Source organism: Chrysochloris asiatica, unplaced genomic scaffold (assembly GCF_000296735.1).
Source record: "Chrysochloris asiatica unplaced genomic scaffold, ChrAsi1.0 scaffold00087, whole genome shotgun sequence".
NCBI lineage: Eukaryota > Metazoa > Chordata > Mammalia > Afrosoricida > Chrysochloridae > Chrysochloris > Chrysochloris asiatica.
In genome coordinates this window covers 10,874,694-10,896,765 of record NW_006408605.1, presented here as the reverse complement: position 1 = coordinate 10,896,765, position 22,072 = coordinate 10,874,694, and the positions used below count along the sequence as shown (strand labels likewise).

The 22,072-nt window shown below is 43.1% G+C and overlaps 2 protein-coding genes and 1 pseudogene across 8 annotated transcripts in view; 2 read left to right on the top strand and 1 right to left on the bottom strand.

Annotated features, from left to right (window-relative positions):
• Positions 1-3,013, top strand: part of LOC102834842 — a 4,633-nt pseudogene extending 1,620 nt beyond the window's left edge.
• HARS2 (histidyl-tRNA synthetase 2, mitochondrial) overlaps positions 1-9,247 on the bottom strand; it is an 11,742-nt gene extending 2,495 nt beyond the window's left edge. The window contains exons 1-12 of one of the 2 annotated variants that reach the window (XM_006866170.1): positions 9,028-9,247; positions 7,518-7,592; positions 7,120-7,239; positions 6,896-6,991; positions 6,323-6,448; positions 6,111-6,218; positions 5,768-5,866; positions 5,353-5,446; positions 4,724-4,851; positions 4,389-4,631; positions 4,144-4,260; positions 3,761-3,907 (exon numbers count right to left, since the gene is read on the bottom strand). In XM_006866170.1, the coding sequence (XP_006866232.1) occupies positions 3,761-3,907; positions 4,144-4,260; positions 4,389-4,631; positions 4,724-4,851; positions 5,353-5,446; positions 5,768-5,866; positions 6,111-6,218; positions 6,323-6,448; positions 6,896-6,991; positions 7,120-7,239; positions 7,518-7,592; positions 9,028-9,135 (1,461 nt within the window). In that variant the 5' untranslated portion in view covers positions 9,136-9,247. The remainder of the gene's footprint in view (positions 1-3,760; positions 3,908-4,143; positions 4,261-4,388; positions 4,632-4,723; positions 4,852-5,352; positions 5,447-5,767; positions 5,867-6,110; positions 6,219-6,322; positions 6,449-6,895; positions 6,992-7,119; positions 7,240-7,517; positions 7,593-9,027) is intronic. The other variant, XM_006866171.1, reaches the window with a different exon arrangement.
• Positions 9,248-9,299: 52 nt separating this feature from the next.
• On the top strand, positions 9,300-21,737 carry HARS (histidyl-tRNA synthetase). Of its 6 annotated transcripts, none has more exons than XM_006866164.1 (13): positions 9,439-9,549; positions 9,833-9,922; positions 11,012-11,131; positions 13,698-13,793; positions 14,919-15,044; positions 15,642-15,749; positions 15,894-15,992; positions 16,214-16,307; positions 16,465-16,592; positions 16,694-16,936; positions 19,279-19,395; positions 20,872-21,018; positions 21,485-21,737. In XM_006866164.1, the coding sequence occupies exons 1-13, from the start codon at positions 9,460-9,462 to the stop codon at positions 21,554-21,556; spliced, it is 1,530 nt and encodes a 509-aa protein (XP_006866226.1). In that variant the 5' UTR covers positions 9,439-9,459; the 3' UTR covers positions 21,557-21,737. The 6 variants fall into 6 exon arrangements, with proteins under 6 accessions (XP_006866231.1, XP_006866229.1, XP_006866226.1 ...); XM_006866165.1 differs by having other exon boundaries at positions 9,460-9,549; positions 14,919-14,984; positions 21,485-21,556; XM_006866167.1 differs by lacking the exon at positions 11,012-11,131 and having other exon boundaries at positions 9,388-9,549; positions 14,919-14,984; positions 21,485-21,556.
• Positions 21,738-22,072: the final 335 nt, after the last annotated feature.

The following is a 22,072-nucleotide window of genomic DNA, read 5'->3' as shown; positions in this document are numbered from 1 at the left end:
TGGAGTCAGAAAACCAAAAGGGAAGAACACGCTCAGCATTTCTCAAGCTGGGGAACTGAAGAAAAAAATCAAGCCTTGACTTTTGAATGATGCAGAAATTATCAAAAGAAGACGGAAGGAATACACAGTCACTGTATCAAAAGGAAATGAATGGTTGATGTTCAACCATTTCAAGAGGTAGCATATGATCAAGAGCCAATGATACTGAAGGAAGAAGCCCAAGGTGCATTGAAGGAATTGACATAGAACAAGGCTCCAGGAATTGATGGAATAAAAATTGAACTCTTTCAAGAAAGTGAGGCGGCACTGGAGGCACTCACTCATCTAAGCCAAGAAATCTGGAAGACAACTATCTGGCCAACTGATTAGAAAAGATCCATATTTGTGCCCATTTCCAAAGAAAGGTGACGCAATAGGATGTGGAAATCATACGACAATATCTTTGATAGCCCATGTGAGTAAAGTTTTACTAAAGTTTTACTTTTATAGTAAAAGTTTTACTTTCATAGTGAAGTTTTACTATATACTAATATACAAATGGCTGCAAGCATACATTGACAGAGAACTTCCAGAGGTTCAAGCCGGATTCAGAAGAGGACATGGAATGAGGGATATCATTGCTGACGTCCGATGGATCTTGGCTGAAAGCAGAGAATATTAGATATGGACAACATTGCAGAGTATTCCGGAACACTTCATTATGCTCATGAGGAATCTGTACATGGACCAAGAGGCAGTTTTTCTAACAGAACATGGGAACACTGAATGGTTTAAAATTAAGAAAGGTGTGCGACACGTTTGTATTCTTTCACCATACTTATCTTGTATGCTGAGCAAATAATTCTGAGAAGTTGGGTTATATGAAGAAAAATGTGTCATCAGGATTGGAGAAAGACTCATTAACAACCTGTGAGATGCAGATGATACAACCTTGTTTGCTGAAAGTGAAGAGGACTTAAAATACTTACTGATGAACATAAGAGACCACAGCCTTCGGTATGGATTGCATCTCAATGTAAAGAAAACAAAAATCCTCACCACTGGACCAATAAACAAAATTCTACTCAACAAAGACTGAAATTGTCAATGACTTCATTTTTCTTGAATCAACCATCAACACTCATGGAATTAGCAGTCAAGAAATCAAACTACGTATTACATTAGGCAAATCTGCTGCACAAGACCTTTTAAAAGTGTGGAAGAGCAAAGATGTCAGCTTGAGGACAAAGGTGCGCTTGACCCAAGCCATGGTATTTTCAATAACCTCATATGCATGTGAAAGCTGCACAATAAATAAAGACTGTAGAAGAATTGATGCTTTTGAGTTATGGTGTTGGAGAATACTGAAATTGCCATGGGCTGCCAAAAGAACCAACAGTGTTGAAAGAAGTGCAGCCAGAGTGCTCCTTGAAGGCCAGGATGGCCAAACTTTGTGTCTTATACTTTGAACATATTGTCAGGAGGGACCAGTTGCTGGAGAAGGATATCATGTTTGGTAAGGTGAAGGGTCAGAGAAAAAGAGGAAGACCACCACTAAGATGGATTGGCAAAGTGACAGCATCAACGGGCTCAAGTGTGGTAACAATTGTGAGGTTGGCCCAAGACCGGGCAGTGTTTTGTTCTGCTGTGCGTAGGGTCACTATGAGTCGGTACCAACTTGGCACCTAACAACCACAACGAGATGATGTGGTAGTTGGCTGTGTTGTCAGCTAACAACCAAGAGCTGCAAAATGTGATACAAAGTACCTGACTGAAGCATTTGATACAGCATCCAGCATGAAGTCAAAGTGTGCTAGTGACATACATAATGCTCATGGCTGTGACATGCCTGTGGAAGACCGAGAAGACCCCTACTCCTGCAAACTAGTCAACATCACACATCCAGTTTTGAATCAAGATATTGAGGCATTCCATCTTTCTGAAGATATTTCATCCAGACTGTCTGAGGATCAAGCTGTAAGTATGAGCGTCTGTGTTCTCTCCCTAATCCTTATTGCCAGTCTTGGAGTGTTCCATGATGCCAGTGATGCGGGTTTCCAGAGGAACATCACTGTCAAGCTCTGTCAAGCAGAGCAGGAGAAGGCTCTCTTTAGTGCTCTTTTTAGTCCTCCCAGCTGTGGTGTGCAGATGAACAAGCTAAAGTACAAACCTGTGGAACACTTCATCTTACCAGAAAGCTCTGAAGGCACAATTGGGTGGAAGAGCCAAGACCTCCAAAGCCTGGTGTCATGAAATCTTCACAAAGTGACAGTAAATGATGAAGGGGGAGTCCTGAGTCACTGTTGCTATGGAGGGCACACTGCCTCATGAATTCATGGAAGATATGGAGAGTTGCAGGTGGTTTTATTTATACTATTCAGGAAGGTCATACTTTCCTAAAAAAACTTAATTCTCATCCTCAAAGAGTTATTGATCACAGAACTAACTCCATGAGGAAGATGCCTTACTGAAGAAGGAAAGCAGCATCCATGATGAAATTGTTGAATATGTCGACACTTACCAAAATGATCATTCATGCAAAATGAATGAACTTCTATAGATGGATTATGGAAACTAGTTTTAATTAATTGCTAAAGACAGATGACCACTATTGCAAAGACTTAGAAACTGTATTTAATTGACTTGTCTACAAAAATCTGGATGGAACTGATTTTTGATGGAGAAATTTCAGACTGAATTGAGCAGCTGATCTAACTGGGAAAAGGCAAGAGTTGGACTATTCCAGTCCTGCATATCCTCTTTTTACATGTGTATCAGGCTATATCATCTCCAGATATGTTGTCCACTGGCTGGCAAGTAACTTAAAGAGACTGAAGATGTATCAGGGTGAAGATGTAATCATTTACACTTGGATGGCAGCTATAGGACCTAAAAGACACCAGGACAGCCTCTGATTGTGTCAGAAAACAGGTAAAACTTGAATGTTGTCTTCCCCTCAGTATTCTCCACAGGAACAGATCTATGGAGACTGAAGGGATTGTGTGGTGACCTTTGTAAATGAGAAGCAAGGTAATACTGGTTTTAATTAGTGGTGTTAAAGATCAGGATAAGGCGAATAATATTCTTGAGTGTAAGTCTGAGAAAAGCCCAATGTTATGTGGTCCTTCAGGATAGTTCTAAACTGGCACTTTCACTTGTAACCAATGAAGTATTTAATGTTTACACAAATTTTTCTCTTTAAAAATCAACTAATACTGTGACATAAGAAACATCCTTGTTTTATTAGATTTGAAAAATATGAAATTGTTTATAAAAGAAAAAATTTTCTAAATTCTAATACATTGTCTCTAATTAATAAATCCTCATTACCTATCATTTAGGGAGTGCAGTGACTTTGTAGGATAAGCATTGGACTTTGAACCACGAGGTCAGGGTGCGCCCACCTGCTGCTGCACAGGTGAAAGATAAGGCTTTCTGCTTTTTCAAAGATGTACAGCCTCAGTAACCCTACAAAGGGTAACTATGAGTTGGAACTGACTTGACAGTACTTAACAAGAGCAACAGTGAGTAGTGTGTGCTTCAGGTTGACCTGAAGAGTGTATGCCCTCAAAAGTTAAAGGGACTGAAATCCAAGCACCTATTCCATGTTTTCGGTTGATTAGTCTCAAAGTACTCATTCAGATTTCATGTCCCCTTATTGTCTACCTAGAAATAGTAGTTTGGGGTGGATCTTCATTCACCTCTACCCCTAACTATTCTGTTACCACTATCACTCCTCCAGCCAGAAGATACATACTTATTTCTGCTTGGCCCCACTCACCTCCTCCCTGCTGACCACTGAACGGAGCTTGGCGATACCTCCCTTCATTTCTTGCTCACCAATGATGACCACCAGTGGAATGCCCATTTTCTCACAATAGTGCAGCTGGGTTAGTAGTTTAGGATTATTCTTATACAGCAGCTCAGCCTGAAAGGGTAAGGACAGCGTAGGAAGCTTAGAAGTGACCACAGCACAAAAATCCTGGGATTAAGTATTTCCAGTGAAGCCAGAAATAAATGGCTGGCCTTCCTCTCCTAAGAAATCACTCCAGTGAAGACTGAAAAAGGACTGGTGTTCTAAGCTAAACATTAAAGTGGAAATAGGCCTGGGACTGAATTCTGTACATGCCTAGAAGGTTCAGATATCAGTCCTGCCATACGTACCTTGATCCCAGCATCCCAGAGCTCTGCAATTAGCTTCAGTCGTTCTTGGAGAAAGTTCTTCTGTGGTGTGGCCACAAATACTTGGGTCTCTGTGGTTCGTACCTTCTCACCAAAAATCTAATAAATATAGTAAAACAAATACAAATTCTTTTGCACAAGTAACTCCAAAAATTAAAAAATAGTCATCAGAAAAACAATCCAAATACACCTCCAGAAACATGAGGGTTTTTAGGCCTAGGACCTACCTTCATTTTCTGCTCCACAATGGAGAAGATCCGCTCCACCCCAATGCTGAGTCCCACACATGGCACCTTGTGGCTATTGGGGTCGAACATGCTCACCAGCTCATCATAGCGTCCACCGGCAGCTACACTGCCCATGCTCAGAGATTCCTCTCCAGCCTGATTTGGGGTCTGTAGCAGCACTGCTTCATAGATCACTCCTGTATAATAGTCTAAGCCCCGGGCCAGGCTTAGATCAAAGGAAATCTGTGGGTACAAAGCTATAGTTAATCTCAGATAAGATTTAAGATCCTGGGAGACCAGAGCTCAGAAGAAAGTTCACTGTCAGCTTATTTTACCTTCTCAGCAATTCCAAAGAGAGTCAGGTATTCAAACAACAGCTTCAGGTCCTCTAAGCCCTCCAGGGCCTGCTTATTCTGGGATAGTCTGGGATCTTGGAGCAGTTGCTCTACCAGAGATATCCCACCTGGGGAGACATGTGGGGAAAATAAGCTATCTTATTTTCATCCAGAAAGGAACTCTGGTAGTGTAGTGGTTACGAATCAGGCTCTGAACCACAAGTCAACAGTTCGAAACTACCAGCTGCTCCATGGGAGAAAGATGAGGCTTTCTGTTCCCATAAAGATTTACAGCCTCGCAAATGCTGTACAGGGTCACCATGAGTCAGAACCGACTCCACAGCATGTAACAACAACAACATTTTCATCCAGATGTGTTTCATCCAAAGTTATCCCTAATGTGGTTCAGCCAGTCCTAATCGTTTTCTTTTTTCAAAAGATCTTAAGGCCAGCCTCTACCTTTGCCATGTGAAAACACATAGTAACAGTACATAAAAGAGGAATCAGATTCGAGCCAGGCTCTGGCACTTAGCACAATCTCTGAAAAGGAGCACTTTCAGATGCAGAAGTTGTACACATGTCACCCTTACCCTGGTTCTATCATATATTCTGAAAACCCTGGTTCTTACCATGACGTTGGATGTAATCCCCAATTCTATCAGCTACCTCAGGATCCAGGCTTTTCTTTGACACCATGTCATGTCTCACGTCCTTCCAGGACATCTGCATAAATACCCAAACATTAACCCAGTCTCAAGACCTTTCTTTCTCTAACTGGCAAAAGACATGGCATCTGACTTTCATTTAGTATGTATGTCAGGAGCAGCTAATACTATACAGTCAGCAAAGTCAGAGGTAACTTAGGAAATGCAACCATAGTTCCCACTGCACAGTAGAACTCAGGACTTCCTTCAGAACGTCTCCTTACTTTCCTCTAAGAAATTGTTCACTTTCAGCCACCATCTCCTTACTTTTCTCTAAAGGTCGATTTGAGGTAGGCGAGAAACCTAGATGGGGTCTGCTGAAGCATGTCTTATTTTTTACCTTATCTAGTTTGTCTATCGAGGAGCAGATGGCTCGGAACTTGCTTTCTGGAACACCACAGGCAGCAAACATCCCATCTATAATCCGTCGGTCATTGACCTGCAAATTCAGTAAAAGTAACCTCAGTATCCTCTCAATGCCCTCTCAAAATAATGGCAATCCCTGCTCTCTTAACTCATAAAAGGAACAGAAAGGAAGTCTCACGGGAAGAGTATATTAAAAATGTAACATTTGTACTAAGTCTTGCAGGGTTAAGGGCTGGGTCCCCTATGTTTTGGCACTAGCATAAATAACATTATGCAAATTCAGACTTCTCCAGCTTAGTTCTCAACCCCGACCTCACCTTGATAAGAAAGTCCCCCAGCTGCAACCCACTTAGAATTTCACACATGATCTTCAAACATTCTGCATCAGGGATCATAGGGTCAAACTGACCAGCAATGTCAAAATCCTATAGCAAAGATAAAAAAAACAGGAAAAAAAATCTCCACTGATCAGCCAGATCCCAAGGCATAGCCTCCAGAATTCTCAAACTGTGCTTCATCGGTCACTTACACACTGGCAGAACTCCCTGTAACGGCCTTGGACTATGGTTGGGCTCTCCCGCCGCCATACTTTTCCAACATGATAGCGTTTCATCTTCTTTACTTTATTCATGGCCAGGTAACGAGCAAAAGGGACCTCACATAAATAGGTTAAGGAGGAATGATACTGCATCTAAAGCTCAGGCTCTGTGCACAGAGACTAGGGAGGACTGGGCCTCTAAAAAATGGATCCCATTCACTAGCATGAGAACAAGAACCTTTTGAAGAGTCCTATTCCCCAAAGCGTAGCAGTGCTGGACTCAAGTGAGGCAGCGGTAGTGAGGCTGGCCCAGGATTGGACATTGTTTCATTCTGCTGTACATGGGGTTGCTATGAGTCAGTTCCGACTCGATGGCACCTGACAACAACAACACAACAACTCCAAGCCAGGCTCTGCTGGCACAATTGCCTTCAAGGAGAAACTGGCTGTACCGGCTTCCAATGTACCTATAGGGTCTCCTTGGAGATTCTCTTGTTCCTTTTGTTATATAAAGCCCTCTGGGTTGGAAAGACATAGGTCAGGTTCCAGCACTCAGAAGGATACAGTAAGGTCATAACGAAGGGACAACAGCTCTCCACCCTGATCCTTCAGATCATAGATGAGCAAAGAGTCCTCTCCATACTTTTCAGTGAGCATTTCCTGCAGGGGTCAAACATAAAGAAGAACCACAATTCCAAGAACTCTAGCACATAGGCTAGAAGCCTTTTGACATACCAGCCAGTTGAAGAAATGAGGTTCCAGGCATGTTCTCCTTCTTTACTCCTTACCTTCAGTTCAAATGCTGGGGTATCCAAACCCTTTGCTCCATGTCGTTTAAAGCAGCTGACAACCATATCAAGAATTTTCTCCCTCACAACCATCTGCTGCGGACTAAGATCCCTGGTGCCCTGAGAACCAAAAGCAGACAAAAGGAGAGTAAGGGGGAGGAAATGTCATTTTAAGGCAAAAAATTAAACTATAGTTATAAGCTAAGGTCTGGCAATGAAATCTCTTGAGTTTAACTGACTCTGACCCCAACCCAGTATTTCATGAACATAAAGAAATTAAAAGAAAAATGCTTAATGTTTTAAAAAGACTTTAAAAGAGGTCAGGGAGAGAAGCAGAGCAGAAAACTGTCCCCTAAGTCACTCTAATAATACATGGTGGGGCAAAGGGAATTCATTACCTTTGGGGTCTTGATAATAAAATTTGATTTCTCTTGATTTGGTTTCAGTTGAGACGTTAACACTGCCTTGGCAACCTGGCAAAAGAAGGAATGCGAGATGTGGCTCCCCCTTGCCACTGGCCAGACCTGTGACATCTCTGATCTCATGGACCACCAATCTGTATAGACGTCTGACCCTGAGCAACAGGATGCCTGAGCAGCATTTATCTATCCCAATCTCAGCCCCCACCTTCAAAAACTCCTATAGTGTCTGCAGTGTTCATGAGACCAGGTCTTCACCACACGAGTGCTCTCTATTTAGTTTTTGAATGCTGGAAAGGTTTAAGCACCTGAGAAGAATGAAGGCACAGAGCCACCCACTGATACTACTACCAACCATCTAGGGTTAGAGATTAATATAATCTCCTACAGTTCTCAGTTCCTACTTAAAAAGCAAATATAAGAATTTTTAAGATTGCAACTCTGGTCAGTAGGCTTGGAAAAGACAAAATATAACTTGAAGACAGAAGAAAACCATCCAAGGGCCTCATACAAGCCAATGGAATGAACAGGAATGGATTTCCTGGTTGAACTAAAAAAGTCAGGCTGGTAGGATGCTGAGACTGAAAAATCAGTAACAAAAAACTTGAACCCTATTGTTCATGACCATCTCCTAGTAATACAACAGGGTCTTTCAGAAGAAAGACAAAATGGAATCTGTGACTTTATTTGATTATAATAAGCAGGCAGTATATACCCTTCCAGACATAGAGGTTGTGCTAATTCCATACTTGGGCAAATTCTCTCCCCCAAGGGATGGCAGTTCAAATCCACAATCCTTCAACTGCAATTCAAAAATTCAAAACACTGAAAATACTTTTTGAAAATCATTTTGAGGTAAGTTCTAATGTGAACAGTAGTCAGTCAACTTAAGATCTTTAGCTATCTCAGTGGGAATACTCATACATCTTGCTTAAGAAGTAAGGACTCCTGGTGTGGTGCTGTGGGATAAAGCACTAGACTGCAAAATCGGTTTGAACCATACAAGGTCGGCAATTCAAACTCAACAGCTGCTCCTTGGAAACCCTATACAGGGTCAGTATGAGTCGGGACCGACTGGATGGCACTTAACAACCACAATAGGTGCAGTCCTAGATCCCACTAAAGGTGGAAGGGGAATATGGTATATTGCCTTTTACTTTTCTAAAGTCTAAAAAACTAATTTCGAAAAACATCTGGATCCAAAAGTGTCTGACAAAGGATTGTGTACCTGTATTAAAAGTCTTTCTTATTATTTATCTGTAGGTAAATCATTTAACCTTGCAGCCACGATTGTTTCCTCAAGTGTAAACTGTTAAGACTACTCCCAACCTCTCAAGATTACTTCAAAGTATTTAAATCGCTTAGCTCAGTGCCAGCACACAGAAGGTACTCAATAAAACTAACATTACTAGAGTATATGCCAGGAGTTCATGCTTTTAAACCTGGAGACTTTGTCCCGACTGACCGGAGCTCTTTCAGTCCGGCTCACGTGGCTATGAGAACGGATCGCCCGGGTGCAGGCACCATGGGGAGGCCGCAGGAGCTGGCTGAGCAGCGAAACACAGGCCCTCCCGGGCAGGAGTCCGAGCTGGGGCATCACGCGATAGGCAGCCGTCTTTCCAGGACAGCAATCAAAGATACTGGGGAAGCGGCAGGTCTGACTCCAGGATGGGTGCAGGACGCTAACAGAGGCGAAGCCGGAGTACCAGTGAAAAATTAAAGGATCTCCCGCCTTACCACTGAGACTCCTTTAGCAATGATTTCTGTACTTCCGGTAGGATCCGGAAGTGGTTGTGTTATGTGCTAGGCGGAGGCTCTCTGGACGTGCTCTGCAGTGACTCGGTAGCCGGAAGTCATCCAGGCTAAGGCTGCGGCGACCGCGGCGGGACTTGGTAGCCGTCAGCACGAATTGGCAGTCGGCATGGCTGATCGTGCGGCTGTGGAGGAGCTGGTGCGACTTCAAGGAGAGCGCGTGCGGGCCCTCAAGCAGCAGAAGGCCAGCGCTGAGCAGGTGTGGCCTGGGCGGCAGGGGATGGCCGTCTGGGGAAAGGCCAAGGCAAGGCCAGGGAAAACCTAAAGCCCGAGTAGTCCGCAGAGAGGATACAGATGACGGGGAAAGGACCAGGCTTGTAGGGAGAAGGTTGGGTTGGGTGGGAAGGGGCTAGGAGGGTCCAGAGAGAAGCAAAGCTAGGCTAAACCAGGGAAGAGACATCTGTAGGAGGGATATTGAATGAATGACGGGGGAGGGAGGGGTGTGGCAGATGGATAGCCCTGCGCCTCCTTTCCCTACACAGATCGAGGAGGAGGTGGCAAAACTCCTGAAACTGAAGGCACAACTGGGCCCTGATGAAGGGAAACTGAAGTTTGTGCTCAAAACCCCCAAGGTAAATTTCAAACCCCTCCTCCCCGGTAGTCCCATCCATATGCCTGTTTCTCCAAACCAGATCCATCACTGAGGAGGATCTCAAATATTGCCAAGGAAACACTGTAGCTCTAAGCACTGGCTGGACTGGACTCTACTTGGGTCGTTCTGGGATGACAGAAACTAGGCCAGTTGGGTGTTCATGGAATCTGCCTGCTACTGCGGCTACTCCTTTTCTTTCAGCAGATACTGAGTGTTTATTATATGCCTATCAACATATAAAGATTTACAGTGGTGAACAATATAGACTGCCCTCAGTGGAGCTTACATTCTACTGAAGAAGTCAGGTTTAGAACAAGTAATCCCACACATGGATGTGTAATTACAAATTATGATAAAATCTGTCAACCTTGTGCTGAATTGTCACTTTAACTTTAATTACTTAGGCTCCTAAATTCTTTGAGCTATTCCTTTCTACACACAACTCATTTTCAGAAGTTAAAAAGACAAGTGTAAATAAAGTTCCAAAGCAGTGATCATCAGTGATTACTCAAACTATTGTTGTTGTTAAGTACCATCAAGTCAGTTCTCACTCACAGCATAGGGTTTCTGAGTTATGGCTGGTGAGTCTGTGATTCAAACTGACCTTGCAGTCAGTGCTTATCCTACAGGGCCGCATCAGAGCATTAATGGAGAATTTTTGATCAATCATGCAGGCCTTACCTGGACTCAGTGATCAATCTTAGCATTACTAAAAGTAGGATAACCAGACATTATGTGTCTCCTGATGTGATGCAATAGGAATTAAACAGCCCCACCTAACAGTGGTTACGAATTGGGCTGCAAACCGCAAGGTCAGCAGTTCGAAACTACCAGCTGTTCCACAAGAGAAAGATGAGGCTTTCTGCTCCTATAAAGATTTACAGCCTTGGAAACCCTGTACAGGGTCACTATGAGTTGCAACTGACTCCATGGCACATAACAACAACAGCCTGTAAAGTAGTATTACCAGAAGGAACTACTGAATCCGAGTCAAATCAGGCCATCGCACTTAACTACCATTAACTACCACTTAACTACCATTAACTACCATGCACATTTTGATTCCAAGGGCACAAGAGATTACAGTCCCCGGCAGATGGCAGTTCGGGAGAAGGTATTTGCTGTAATTATCAACTGCTTTAAGCGCCATGGTGCAGAAGTAATTGATACACCTGTGTTTGAACTAAAGGTGAGGAGAAATTGCATGGTGGGAGAATGGGCATGTGAACAACAGAAAGGATGAGAGAGAGAGCCCCTGTCTTAGTTATCTTGTGTTACTATAACAGAAATACCACAAGTGAGAAAAACAAATTTATTTTCTCAGTTGAGGAGGCTAGAAGTTTGAATTCAAGGTGCTAACTATAGAGGAAGACTTTCTGTCTCTAGAGAGGAAGGTCCTTGTCTCTTCAGCTTGTTTCCTGGCTCCTGGAGATCTCTGTGTAGTTAGTATCCAATCTTCGCCCTGCTCTACGTCATTAATCTACTACTTTTATATTTTGTAAAAGATTGGCTCAAAACATAATCCTATCTCATGAATAGAGCAAAAACAATTCATTCCTAAATAGGATTATAACCACAAGCATAGAGGTTAGACTTTATAACACACATTTTTGGAGACACAATCCATAACAGCCCCCACTCCTTATACAGACACAGACAGTATTTTCTCCAGTAAGAAGGAAGACAGGACTGGCCTGGAGAGAGAGGCCATGCCTTTTATTTTCCTTGATGTGGCCAGAAGCTTCCAAAAAAGAAAGCCCTTTTTTAAGACTGAAAGTTACTATGTCTTATGCTCATGTCTTTGAATTTCATGGTCCGTCTGTTTGAAATATTTTCTAGGTACACGTTGTTGTTGTTGTTGTTAAGTGCTGGTCAGTCAGTTCTAACCCATAGTGACCCTGTAAAGAGTTTCTGAGGAGCGGCTGGTGAGCCTGAACCGCCGACCTTGCAGTTCAAACTGACTTTGCAGTCAAGCGCATTAACCCACAGTGCCACACCAGGACTCCTAGGTACAGACAAGCCTCACATAAAGTGTAAATATTCAACCTCAAGATTGTTATTTCTAGGTGTTACCTATTAAAAACCAGATTGGCTTATTATGTGCTTAAGACCTGTTGAATTTATCATAAAATCCAAACTCTTTACTGGCAAAGTAGGTTAAGCATTGGACTGCTAACAGTGAGGTTAGCAGTATAAATCCACCAGCTGCTCTTCAGGAGAAAAATGAGACTGTCTGCTCTTGTAAAACTTTACAGCCTCAGAAACCCAAAGGCACAATTTTAATCTATACTGGTATGGCACTGTAGAATAAGCACTGGACTGTTAACCACAAGTTTGGTGGTTCAAATCTACCATCTATTCCTCGGAAATCCTCTGTAGGGTTGCTGTAGGTTGGAACCAACTCTACAACACTTAACAACAACAGCACAGGGTAGCTGTGAGTTGAAATTGCTTCGATAGTAGTGGATTATGAAGCCCTACATGATCCGGCCATTGCCTACTTTTCCACTTTAGCTCAGGTTGTTCTTCCCTTTGCACACCATGCTTTTCTGTCATGGAACATACTATGTTTTTACTTCAGAGCCTTTCTTCTTCCTGAATGTTCCTTTCCCCAACTCTTTGCATGACTTTAATTTCAGATTAAATTAAGTTAGAAGTTGTAGATTTTCGTTTCAGATCTCAACTAAAATGCTTTTCCTCAGAAAATTTTCAACTATCTTATCTGAAAAGGAGCTCTGGTAGTGTAGTGGTTATGAATCGGGCTGTGGGCCGCAAGGTCAGCAGTTCGAAACTACCAGCTGTTCTGCCGGAGAAAGAGGAGGCTTTCTGCTCCCATAAAGATTTACAGCCTCGGAAACCCTGTACAGGGTCGCTATGAGTCGAACCGACTCCACGGCACATAACAACAACAACAGTCTTGTCTAAAGTAATCCTCAACTTTACCATGTTTTTTATTTCCTTTAAAGGAATGTATCTAAATCTAAATAAATCTAAAATTATTGTTTCCTTGCTTTTTTTTTTTTTGTATTGTATGGCCTTCCTCTCCTCCCTCAGTATAGAAGATCCTTGAGGGCATGGACAACCTGGCTTGTTCATTGCTATACATTCAGTGTTAGAACAATGTCTGGTAATGGTGGGCATGGTGTATGCATAGAAATGAAATTTCTGAGTCAAAAAGTTATACCCACTTGTGCTTTTACCAATAAGTGTCTGAGTGTTTCTGTTTCTACACATTGGAATTTTCAAGTTTTTTAATCTTGCCAACCTGGTAGATGCAATATGTTATCAGTTTGTTGGAGATATCACTGGTTTGATGCCTTTTAGGCATTCTTATCTTGGGCTTTGACATTGTTCAACTCTTTGGTATCATAAAATTATTCGTGCTTGTTGAATACATCCTCAAGAAAACAAAAAAATTTTTAAACTATGTCACCAAATTTGTTTACTGAAATGTTATGAAATACAGCTAATAGTATAACACTAGGGAAAAGAAAGTGCATTTCTGAATGAAATATTATGCATCTTTGAAAAATAATACTTCAGCTGTGTCACTTAATGGAAATGTGATTAAGTGTAAAATTGATGTTTCCTTTGGATAACTACATCAAATACATAAGCATTGAATAGACAGCACAGTGAAGTATAAACAAGTTGACAATCAGTCATGAGAGAGCAGTGGGTTTTTCTTTGCAAAATTTCCTTTTATATAGTGCTATATATTCATCGTTTGATCACTTTTCTTTATTTTTCTCTAGGAAACACTGACTGGAAAGTATGGGGAAGACTCTAAACTTATCTATGACTTGAAGGACCAGGGTGGAGAACTGCTTTCCCTTCGCTATGACCTCACTGTATCTTTCTAAACCTGGGCTCTTGACTCTTTGGATGGACTGGTTATCACTGGGCTGGGACGATCCCTAATCTCAAGTTCTCTAACGTCAAGTTTGGCAACAGGGAGGCTTAGGTAGGATTAAATATGAGGCATTTGGCAATTAGAGGAATTCTTGCGTTTAAATAAGAGTGGAACTTTGGCTAAATAAAACATAGCCTTATAACCTTAGATCTCTCCCAGAATCTGAATGAGATTTCAGCTTTATGTTGCTCAGACCTCTACCAACAGTCTCCTGGCCCCAGAATACCTCTTCCTTTCTCAGTCCAGTGGACAAAGTCCTCTTTTAATTGACCAACCGCACAGTTCTCTTATCTCAATCCTTGCAGTAAGGTATTACCTTTCTCTTTTCCTAAGTACAGAAGATCTTTGAGGGCATGGGCAATCTTGTCTTGTTCGTTGCTATACATTCAGTATGAGAACAAGGTCTGGTAAAGATGAGCATGTATCTGCAGGGTAGCTACATAGAAATGGAATTTCTGAGTCAATAAGTTGTATCCACTTGTACTTTAACCAATCAGTGTCTGAGTGTTTCCATTTCTACACATTGGAATTTTCAGGTTTTTTAGTCTTTGCCAGTCCGGTAGATGAAATATGTTACCAACTTGTTGGAGATATCACTGCTTTAACACCCTTAAGGCATTCTCAGTTTGGGCTTTCGCATTGTTCAGCTTTATGGAGTCATTATTCATTATTCATGTTCTTTGAATTCCTAGGAATTCATCCTCAAGAAAAACATTTTTAAAGCTGTGTTCCTGAATATGTTTGGCAGAGAGCCATCTGCTTTGAGACTCCAGATGGGGTCCTTTCTCTGCTTTTAGTCTATCTTCCCAGGCCTTTGCCTTGTTCAGCGTAGCTGAGGGGAGAGACTGACTACCAAAAAGAAACGAACCTTACCCTTATTTGAAACTTCACTTGCCCCTTCATGGCAAAGTTGATTCTGATATTCAGAAATGCTGTTAATCTCATGAGTGGTGGTTTATCCGGCACAGGGAGGGGTTAGACCTTTGCTTCTGTTGGTTGGTGATAACCAACTTCTAGATTGTTGGTGTTAGGAGGGGCTTTCTCCTTAACCCTTTGTCCTCAGGTTCCTTTTGCTCGATATTTGGCAATGAATAAGCTGACCAACATTAAACGCTACCACATAGCAAAAGTGTATCGGCGGGATAACCCAGCCATGACCCGTGGCCGATACCGGGAATTCTACCAGTGTGTGAGTGCTGGGGAACCATGGGGCAGGATGAGTAATAGCAAATGGGATGCTCCAAATAATGATAACCCTTAAGTTTCTCTGGTGTTTTCATATAGATTTCAAAACAGCCTTATGGGGAGGGTGTTACTGGAGTTATTCCCATCTTATCCCAATAAACTTGAGGCTAGCAAGGGATAAGATAAGAAAGACAAAGTCAGGACTGGAACTCTAGATCCTTTGCTCTGTATATTAAACCACAGTGATGAGATCACAGCAGAGAATGGGGAAGTTGGATTTAAGGTATCAGATCATCCAGATTGAGCAAAGAGCTGGATAAGTAAAGAAGATGGCTAGCTAAGGACTAAGGCTGGATAATTTCCAACAGCAGTAGAAAGAATTGGAGAAGTAGATGAGTGAGATGATGAAGTAACAGTCTAGATGGAAAGGAAACCAGGACTAGTGAAAGGCCCGTGAATGCCAGAGTTTTCCATTGGGCTATTGGCTAAACATAGAGAATGAAGGAGTCTGTGCTTGACTGCACACAGAGAGAACAGAGCTCCCAGGAACCCCTCTTACAAAGACTAAGCCCTAATTCCACCTCTGTCCCTCCTCCTGCAGGATTTTGACATTGCTGGGCAATTTGACCCCATGATTCCTGATGCAGAATGCCTAAAAATCATGTGTGAGATTCTGAGTTCACTTCAGCTAGGAGACTTCCTGATCAAGGTCAGAGCCAAACTGGGCTGGGAAAGCAAGTTGGGTCTGGCCTCTCAAAGGAGAGGGTCCTTGTGAAGACAGAATCGTAGCCCAAGTGATCAAGGCTATTGAAGATCATGTAAAGGAAAGAGATTCCCTCCTCATTCCCTGCAGGTGAATGACCGGCGCATCCTAGATGGATTGTTTGCCATCTGTGGTGTTCCTGATAGCAAGTTCCGCACTATCTGCTCCTCCGTGGACAAACTGGACAAGGTAACAACCCAAACACCTGACTGCTCTTTGCAGATCCCACCCTGCCTTGGGAAATGGAAAACAAGTTTGAAGAGAGAGGTACCCGCTTTTATGCCCATAAGAGGTAGATTCGCCCCAGGTTGAAGTGCAGCTTCTTCTCTAGTGTTGCCCCCAGGGAGGGCCCACACTTGCTCTGCCAGGGGAAACTGCCCAGGGGTCTCTGACTGGTGTCTGTCTGCCAGGTGTCCTGGGAAGAAGTGAAGAATGAGATGGTGGGAGAGAAGGGCCTTGCACCTGAGGTGGCTGATCGCATTGGGGAGTACGTCCTGCAGCATGGTGAGAAGCAGGACCAGCCTCCCTAGCGGAGTCCCACTGCTTTCAGTCCAGAAGTGTGTAGGTAGAGAGTGTGTATGTGTGTATGCACACACATAACACACACAGTATGCAGGTATATTCTTGTCAGTCAGTCTGGCTAATGAATCTGTCTTCCCAGGTGGGGTATCTCTGGTGGAGCAGCTACTCCAGGATCCTAAACTGTCCCAGAACAAACAGGCCTTGGAGGGCCTGGGAGACTTGAAGCTGCTCTTTGAATACCTGACCCTATTTGGCATTGCTAACAAAGTGAGTCAAATTGAGGGTAAATGGGTTCCCTTAGCTGAGCTCTGGGACTTCAGGTCATCAGTGACCCATATATGGTACTGATTGTGTCCTTGTCCACACAGATCTCCTTTGACTTGAGCCTTGCTCGAGGGCTGGACTACTATACTGGAGTGATCTATGAAGCAGTATTGCTACAGACCCCAGCCAGAGCAGGGGAAGAGCCCCTGGGTGTGGGCAGTGTGGCTGCTGGTGGGCGCTACGATGGGCTGGTGGGCATGTTCGACCCCAAAGGGCGCAAGGTGCCATGTGTGGGGCTCAGCATTGGGGTGGAGCGGATCTTCTCCATTGTGGAGCAGAGGCTGGAGGTAGGTCCTAGAAAGTGGATAGAAAAGGTCTGGGCAAGTAACAGCACCAGTGCTGTCTTCTTTGAATATTCCATGGGGGCCGGTGGTATTGCTTTGGTCAAGTACCTGTCTGCTCCTGGGATCCACGAGGCCTGCCTTGGCTTTCTAGCACCTATAGCAGCACCAGGAAAGCCCCACATGGCTTCAAGCCTCCTTTATTGTTGCTGCTCTAACTAGCTGGTTGCTTTCATCCTATGGGAAATTATCTGGCAATAACCTTCCCACTGGTCCCATTCCTTCTCTCTAGGGTGGAACCACCCTTGGTTCCCAATTAGGTCACTATTCCAGTAGGCATTGTATGTTGTAAGAACTATTGTCATAGTTCTCTACTGCTGCCATACAGAAATACCACAAGTGGGTGGCTTTAAAAAACAGAAATTTATTTTCTCACAGTTCTGGAGGCTAAAAGTCCAAATCAGAGTCTCAGCTGCGTCAGTGGCCCAGGAGTTCCTTGACTCCTTGGCTTGTGTATGATTCTCACATGGCGTCTTTCTTCACATGCCAGTATACCACATTTTTACACAAATCATGCATGCGTTAACATGTTTTTTTCCAAACCATACAACTTCCTTGTGCATTGGCTTCTTATGTGTATTATATCCATGAGCAAATTATATTTTAAAAAATACAGTATCTAATCTGCCCTTTTTATAGCTGAGAGTGATTAAATTTAGAACTCACCCTACTTGGATATGGAGTCCTGGTGTGGCACTGTGGGATAATATGTTAGACTGCAAAGTCGGTTTGAACTGCAAGGTCAGCGGTTCAAGCTCACCAACTGCTACTTGGAATTCCTATACAGGGTTGCTATGGGTCGGAACTGACTCAATGGCACTTAACAATAACTACTACTTGGCTTTGATCTAATTAATATAACAGAAAGCCCTATTTCCAAACAGGATTACATTGACAAATATAGGAGTTAGAATTCCAACACATTATGAGGTGGGGTAGGATGGAGCGTGGGTTGTTAATCCATAAAAACTATGAGAGTAGTTTTCCAGAAAAACAGGGACAGTGGCAGCATTCTTCTCTCAATATACACATGTCTTAGGTTGTGCCCTGTGGCTGAGGGAGATAAGACATAGTCTTTATGGGCAGATAATGAGTAAGGACTAGAACTACCAGGGGTAGTTTGATTGGCCAGGATTGGGTTAATAGTGTCACTTCTGAGTGAGTTCTTGTGCACTCTTACTACTTAGTACATGGAGATGAGCTCAAAATCACTATACTTAAGCTATCTCTGCCCTTGCCCTTTGTTGTTGTTAAGTGCCTTCAAGTCAGTTCCTACTAATAGCAACCCTGTGTAGGGAGTTCCAAGGAACAGCTGGTGAGTTTGAACTGCCAACCTTATGGTTCACACTGACCCTGCAGTCCAGTGCTTTATCCCACAGCACCACATCAGAACTCCACCCTTGCCCTTGTTGTTGTTGTTGTTAGGTGCCATCGAGTTGGTACTGACCCATAGCGACCTTATGCACAGAAGAACGAAACACTGCCTGATCCTGGGCCAACCTCGCTACTGTTGCCACACTTGAGTCCATCAATGCTGCCACTTGGCCAATCCATCTCGTTGGGGGTCTTCCTCTTTTTCTCTGACCCTCCACCTTACCAAACATGATACCCTTCTCCAGCAACTGGTCCCTGCTGACAATATTTTTGAAGTATGAGAGACAAAGTTTGGCTATCTTGGCCTCTAAGGAGCACTCTGGCTGCACTTCTTCCAAAATGGGTCTGTTGGTTCTTTCAGCAGCCCAAGGCACTTTCTATATTCTTCTCTTAACACCATAACTCAAAAGCATCAATTCTTCTATGGTATTCCTTACTCACTGTCCAGCTTTTGCATGCATATGAGGTTACGGAATATACCACTCGTCTGCCAGTTTGTTGTAGTGTGGTGGCTTGTGAGTTGCTGTGATTCTGAAAGCTATGCCACCAGTATTTTAAATACCAGCAGGGTCACCCATGGTGGACAGGTTTCAGATGAGCTTCCAGATGAAGACAGACAAGAAGAAGGAGTGACGAACTACTTCCAAATATTTAGTCACTGAAAACTTTGCCCTAGTAGATGGTATTTATTTCAACAGGTCATATGTACAAGCCAGTCAGATAATTTCTGAAAATATACATCAGTTCCTCTAAGAGCTATCCAATGCCCAGTTGCTAGATGATGAGAAACCTGGGCTCCTGCTCTGGTGGAGCTTGCTGAGTGGGGCCTAGTCTCTCAGAATCCTGACTAGAGCCTGCTCTGTTTGCTCCTTAAAGGCTAGCCCAGCTGTGACTCTTCTCTGCCCCTTCCTCAGGCTTTGGAGGAGAAGGTACGGACCACAGAGACACAAGTACTTGTGGCATCTGCACAGAAAAAACTGCTGGAGGAAAGACTGAAACTTGTCTCAGAGCTATGGGATGCCGGCATCAAGGTACAGGAGATAAGCCCCAGGGTGGCCGCAACTTGGGGGTATTGTGCACAGGCTAAATTAAAAATCATACATGAGGGTAACTCAAAAAATATTGCTACAAAATCAGACATTTTTACGAAGCAACATTATCAAAATATCAAAACAAAAGCTATTGTTTCTCAACATATCCTCCACGTAAGTTTATTCACAGTTGAAGGCGATATTTCCATCTCTCTATCCCTTCCCCCAAAGAATTCTGAGCTCTTCAGTTTATAGCATGTCAAAACAGCAGTCTTGGCGTCTTCAAGGAACTCAAATTGTGTTCCTTTTAAATGTTCTTTGAGTTTGGGTAACAAAAAGAAGTCTAAAGGGGCAAGATCAAGACTATATGGTTGGCTGCTGTATGGTTGATCTGGGCTAAAAGGTCTCCCAGTGAAATTTTCATAGGACAGCCCCTTGCTGCCTTTGAAAAATGAGCAGGTACGTGGTCACAATGTTAACAAATTCCTTGGCACAAATTTCCTTGCCTTTTTCTCATCATGTAGTTTTCAGTTTTCTTAAAACTAATTATTGCCTTGTGTCCTTCAAGAAATTTTATCAAGATGACCCCTTTAGAATCCCCCCAAAATAGATGCCGTGACCTTTTGAGCCAACCTCTCTACCTTGAATTTAACTGACCCAGCAGATCCCCTGGGAAGCCTCTGTTTTGACTGAACCTTGCTTTCTATGTCGTATTGGTAAATTCAAGAAGCATCCCCATTTATGATTTATTCCATAAAATCGTTTTCATTAGCTTCAGTCTTGCTTAAAAGACTAATGCAAAGATCGACTCTTTGAGCTAGCTGATCTTTCTGTAACATTTTTGTACCCATTGAGCCTTAAGCTTGCTGAGACCAAGATGTTCATTTAAAATTGAAAATACCAAAGCATTTGAGATCCCAATTTCATCAGTTATTACATCAATGGTAATCCTATGGGGTTTTTTCACCAGTTTCTGGATTTTAACCATTTTCTTCATTTGTTGAGGTTGATAGTCTTCCCTGATCTTTGAGGTCTTTCCAGCCTTCCTAAAAATGTTTGCTCCATCTAAAACCTGTTGTTTTATGTAAACGTGTTACATTGCTTCAAGGATTTGGAAAGGTGTCCACTTGAGTTTTTAAAATTTGGGATTACCTTTGACCTCAAAATCATTTTTCCAAAGCACAAAAAGTATCCTTTTTTTGGAAGGCATCCAAATAAAACTAAAATAAGTGTATTGCTGAGTGAAATTGTTTGTAGAAACATGTTTAAACACATTTTGTTTGGATTAAACTTGTGCGTGTATGAACTGGAACCCTAGCATAACTACTTTTTAACTTTACCCTAATACAGTGACTCTTTCCATTACTGTGAGTTCATGGGGTAGAGCTAAGAGCAAGGTGCCAACCTGACCTCATAGGACGTTTTCCCTGAGGGCAGCAAAAGCCAGTCTTCATCTTCTGTTCTGGTCCTCTGCAGGCAGAACTGCTTTACAAGAAGAACCCAAAGTTACTGAACCAGTTGCAGTACTGTGAGGAAGCAGGCATCCCACTCGTGGCCATCATTGGAGAGCAAGAACTCAAGGATGGGGTCATCAAGCTACGTTCAGTGGCTAACAGGGAAGAGGTGAGAAGGCAGACAAGAATTGTGAGGGAGAAGGAAAACTCAAAAAGTCCAGCCTTTTCATATTAGTGCTATTACTGTTAAGTGTCATCGAGTTGATTCCAACTCATAGCAACATTGTACAGGGTTTCCAAGGAGCAGCTGGTGAGTTTGCACTGCCAACCTTGTGATTTGCAGTCCAGTGCTTATCCACCAGCGCCTCACCAGGAGTCCTATTAGTACCCACTTACTCATAAAAGACTCATTGGTCTAACATACAGTATATGCTCAATAAATTGCATATTTCTATGGTCATGGTAGGCTAAGATCTTCATTACCCTGTATATATGTTTCTATAGCTCCCCCAAGAGGCACTGCCAACCCTGGGGTGTTTAATGGGTTTCTGCTCCCAGCTGAGCCAAGTCTCAAGACTAGGGGAAGGAGTGGAAGATGCTCACACCACCTTCTTTCCTTTTCCCTACCTGGCCAGGTGGATGTCAGAAGAGAAGATCTTGTGGAGGAAATCAAAAAGAGAACAAGCCAGCCCCACTGCATCTGCTGAACTGAAGGGACTATCAGAGCAAAATGAGACTAGTACTATTTGAGTCTGAGGCAAAACTCTGCATTTGCACTTCCAACAGTTTTGCATAGTTCTCTTCTGGCAGGAAGACCTAAAGAATGGCCAGAGCAGAGATTTTTCATTACAAGTATTTTATTGGTAATCACTGGCTAAATGGCCAGGTGCTACACCAGGAGAGCACTGGGGACCTAATGCAGCCAGCATGCCTCTGCTACAGCGCCCCACACCAGATGGAGGGGATTCCTACCCATAACCTGTTACCAATTGTCCAATAAAATGCTTCAACTATTGGAGCCTGCCTGCGTCACTGGGGCCTAGCCCTGCCTTTCCCCTCAGAACTGGGGCCTCCTCTCTTTCAGGCCACTTTACTGGTAGTAAAGGGAAGAAAGCCTTATAGAGGGCCTTTGGATAAAGAGTGCCTCTGGGTTCTTGCCTCCAGCGTCCACCTGGTGCCATTTCAAGAGCCACTCCCCGCCCCCTTCATCCATTAGCGTTGAT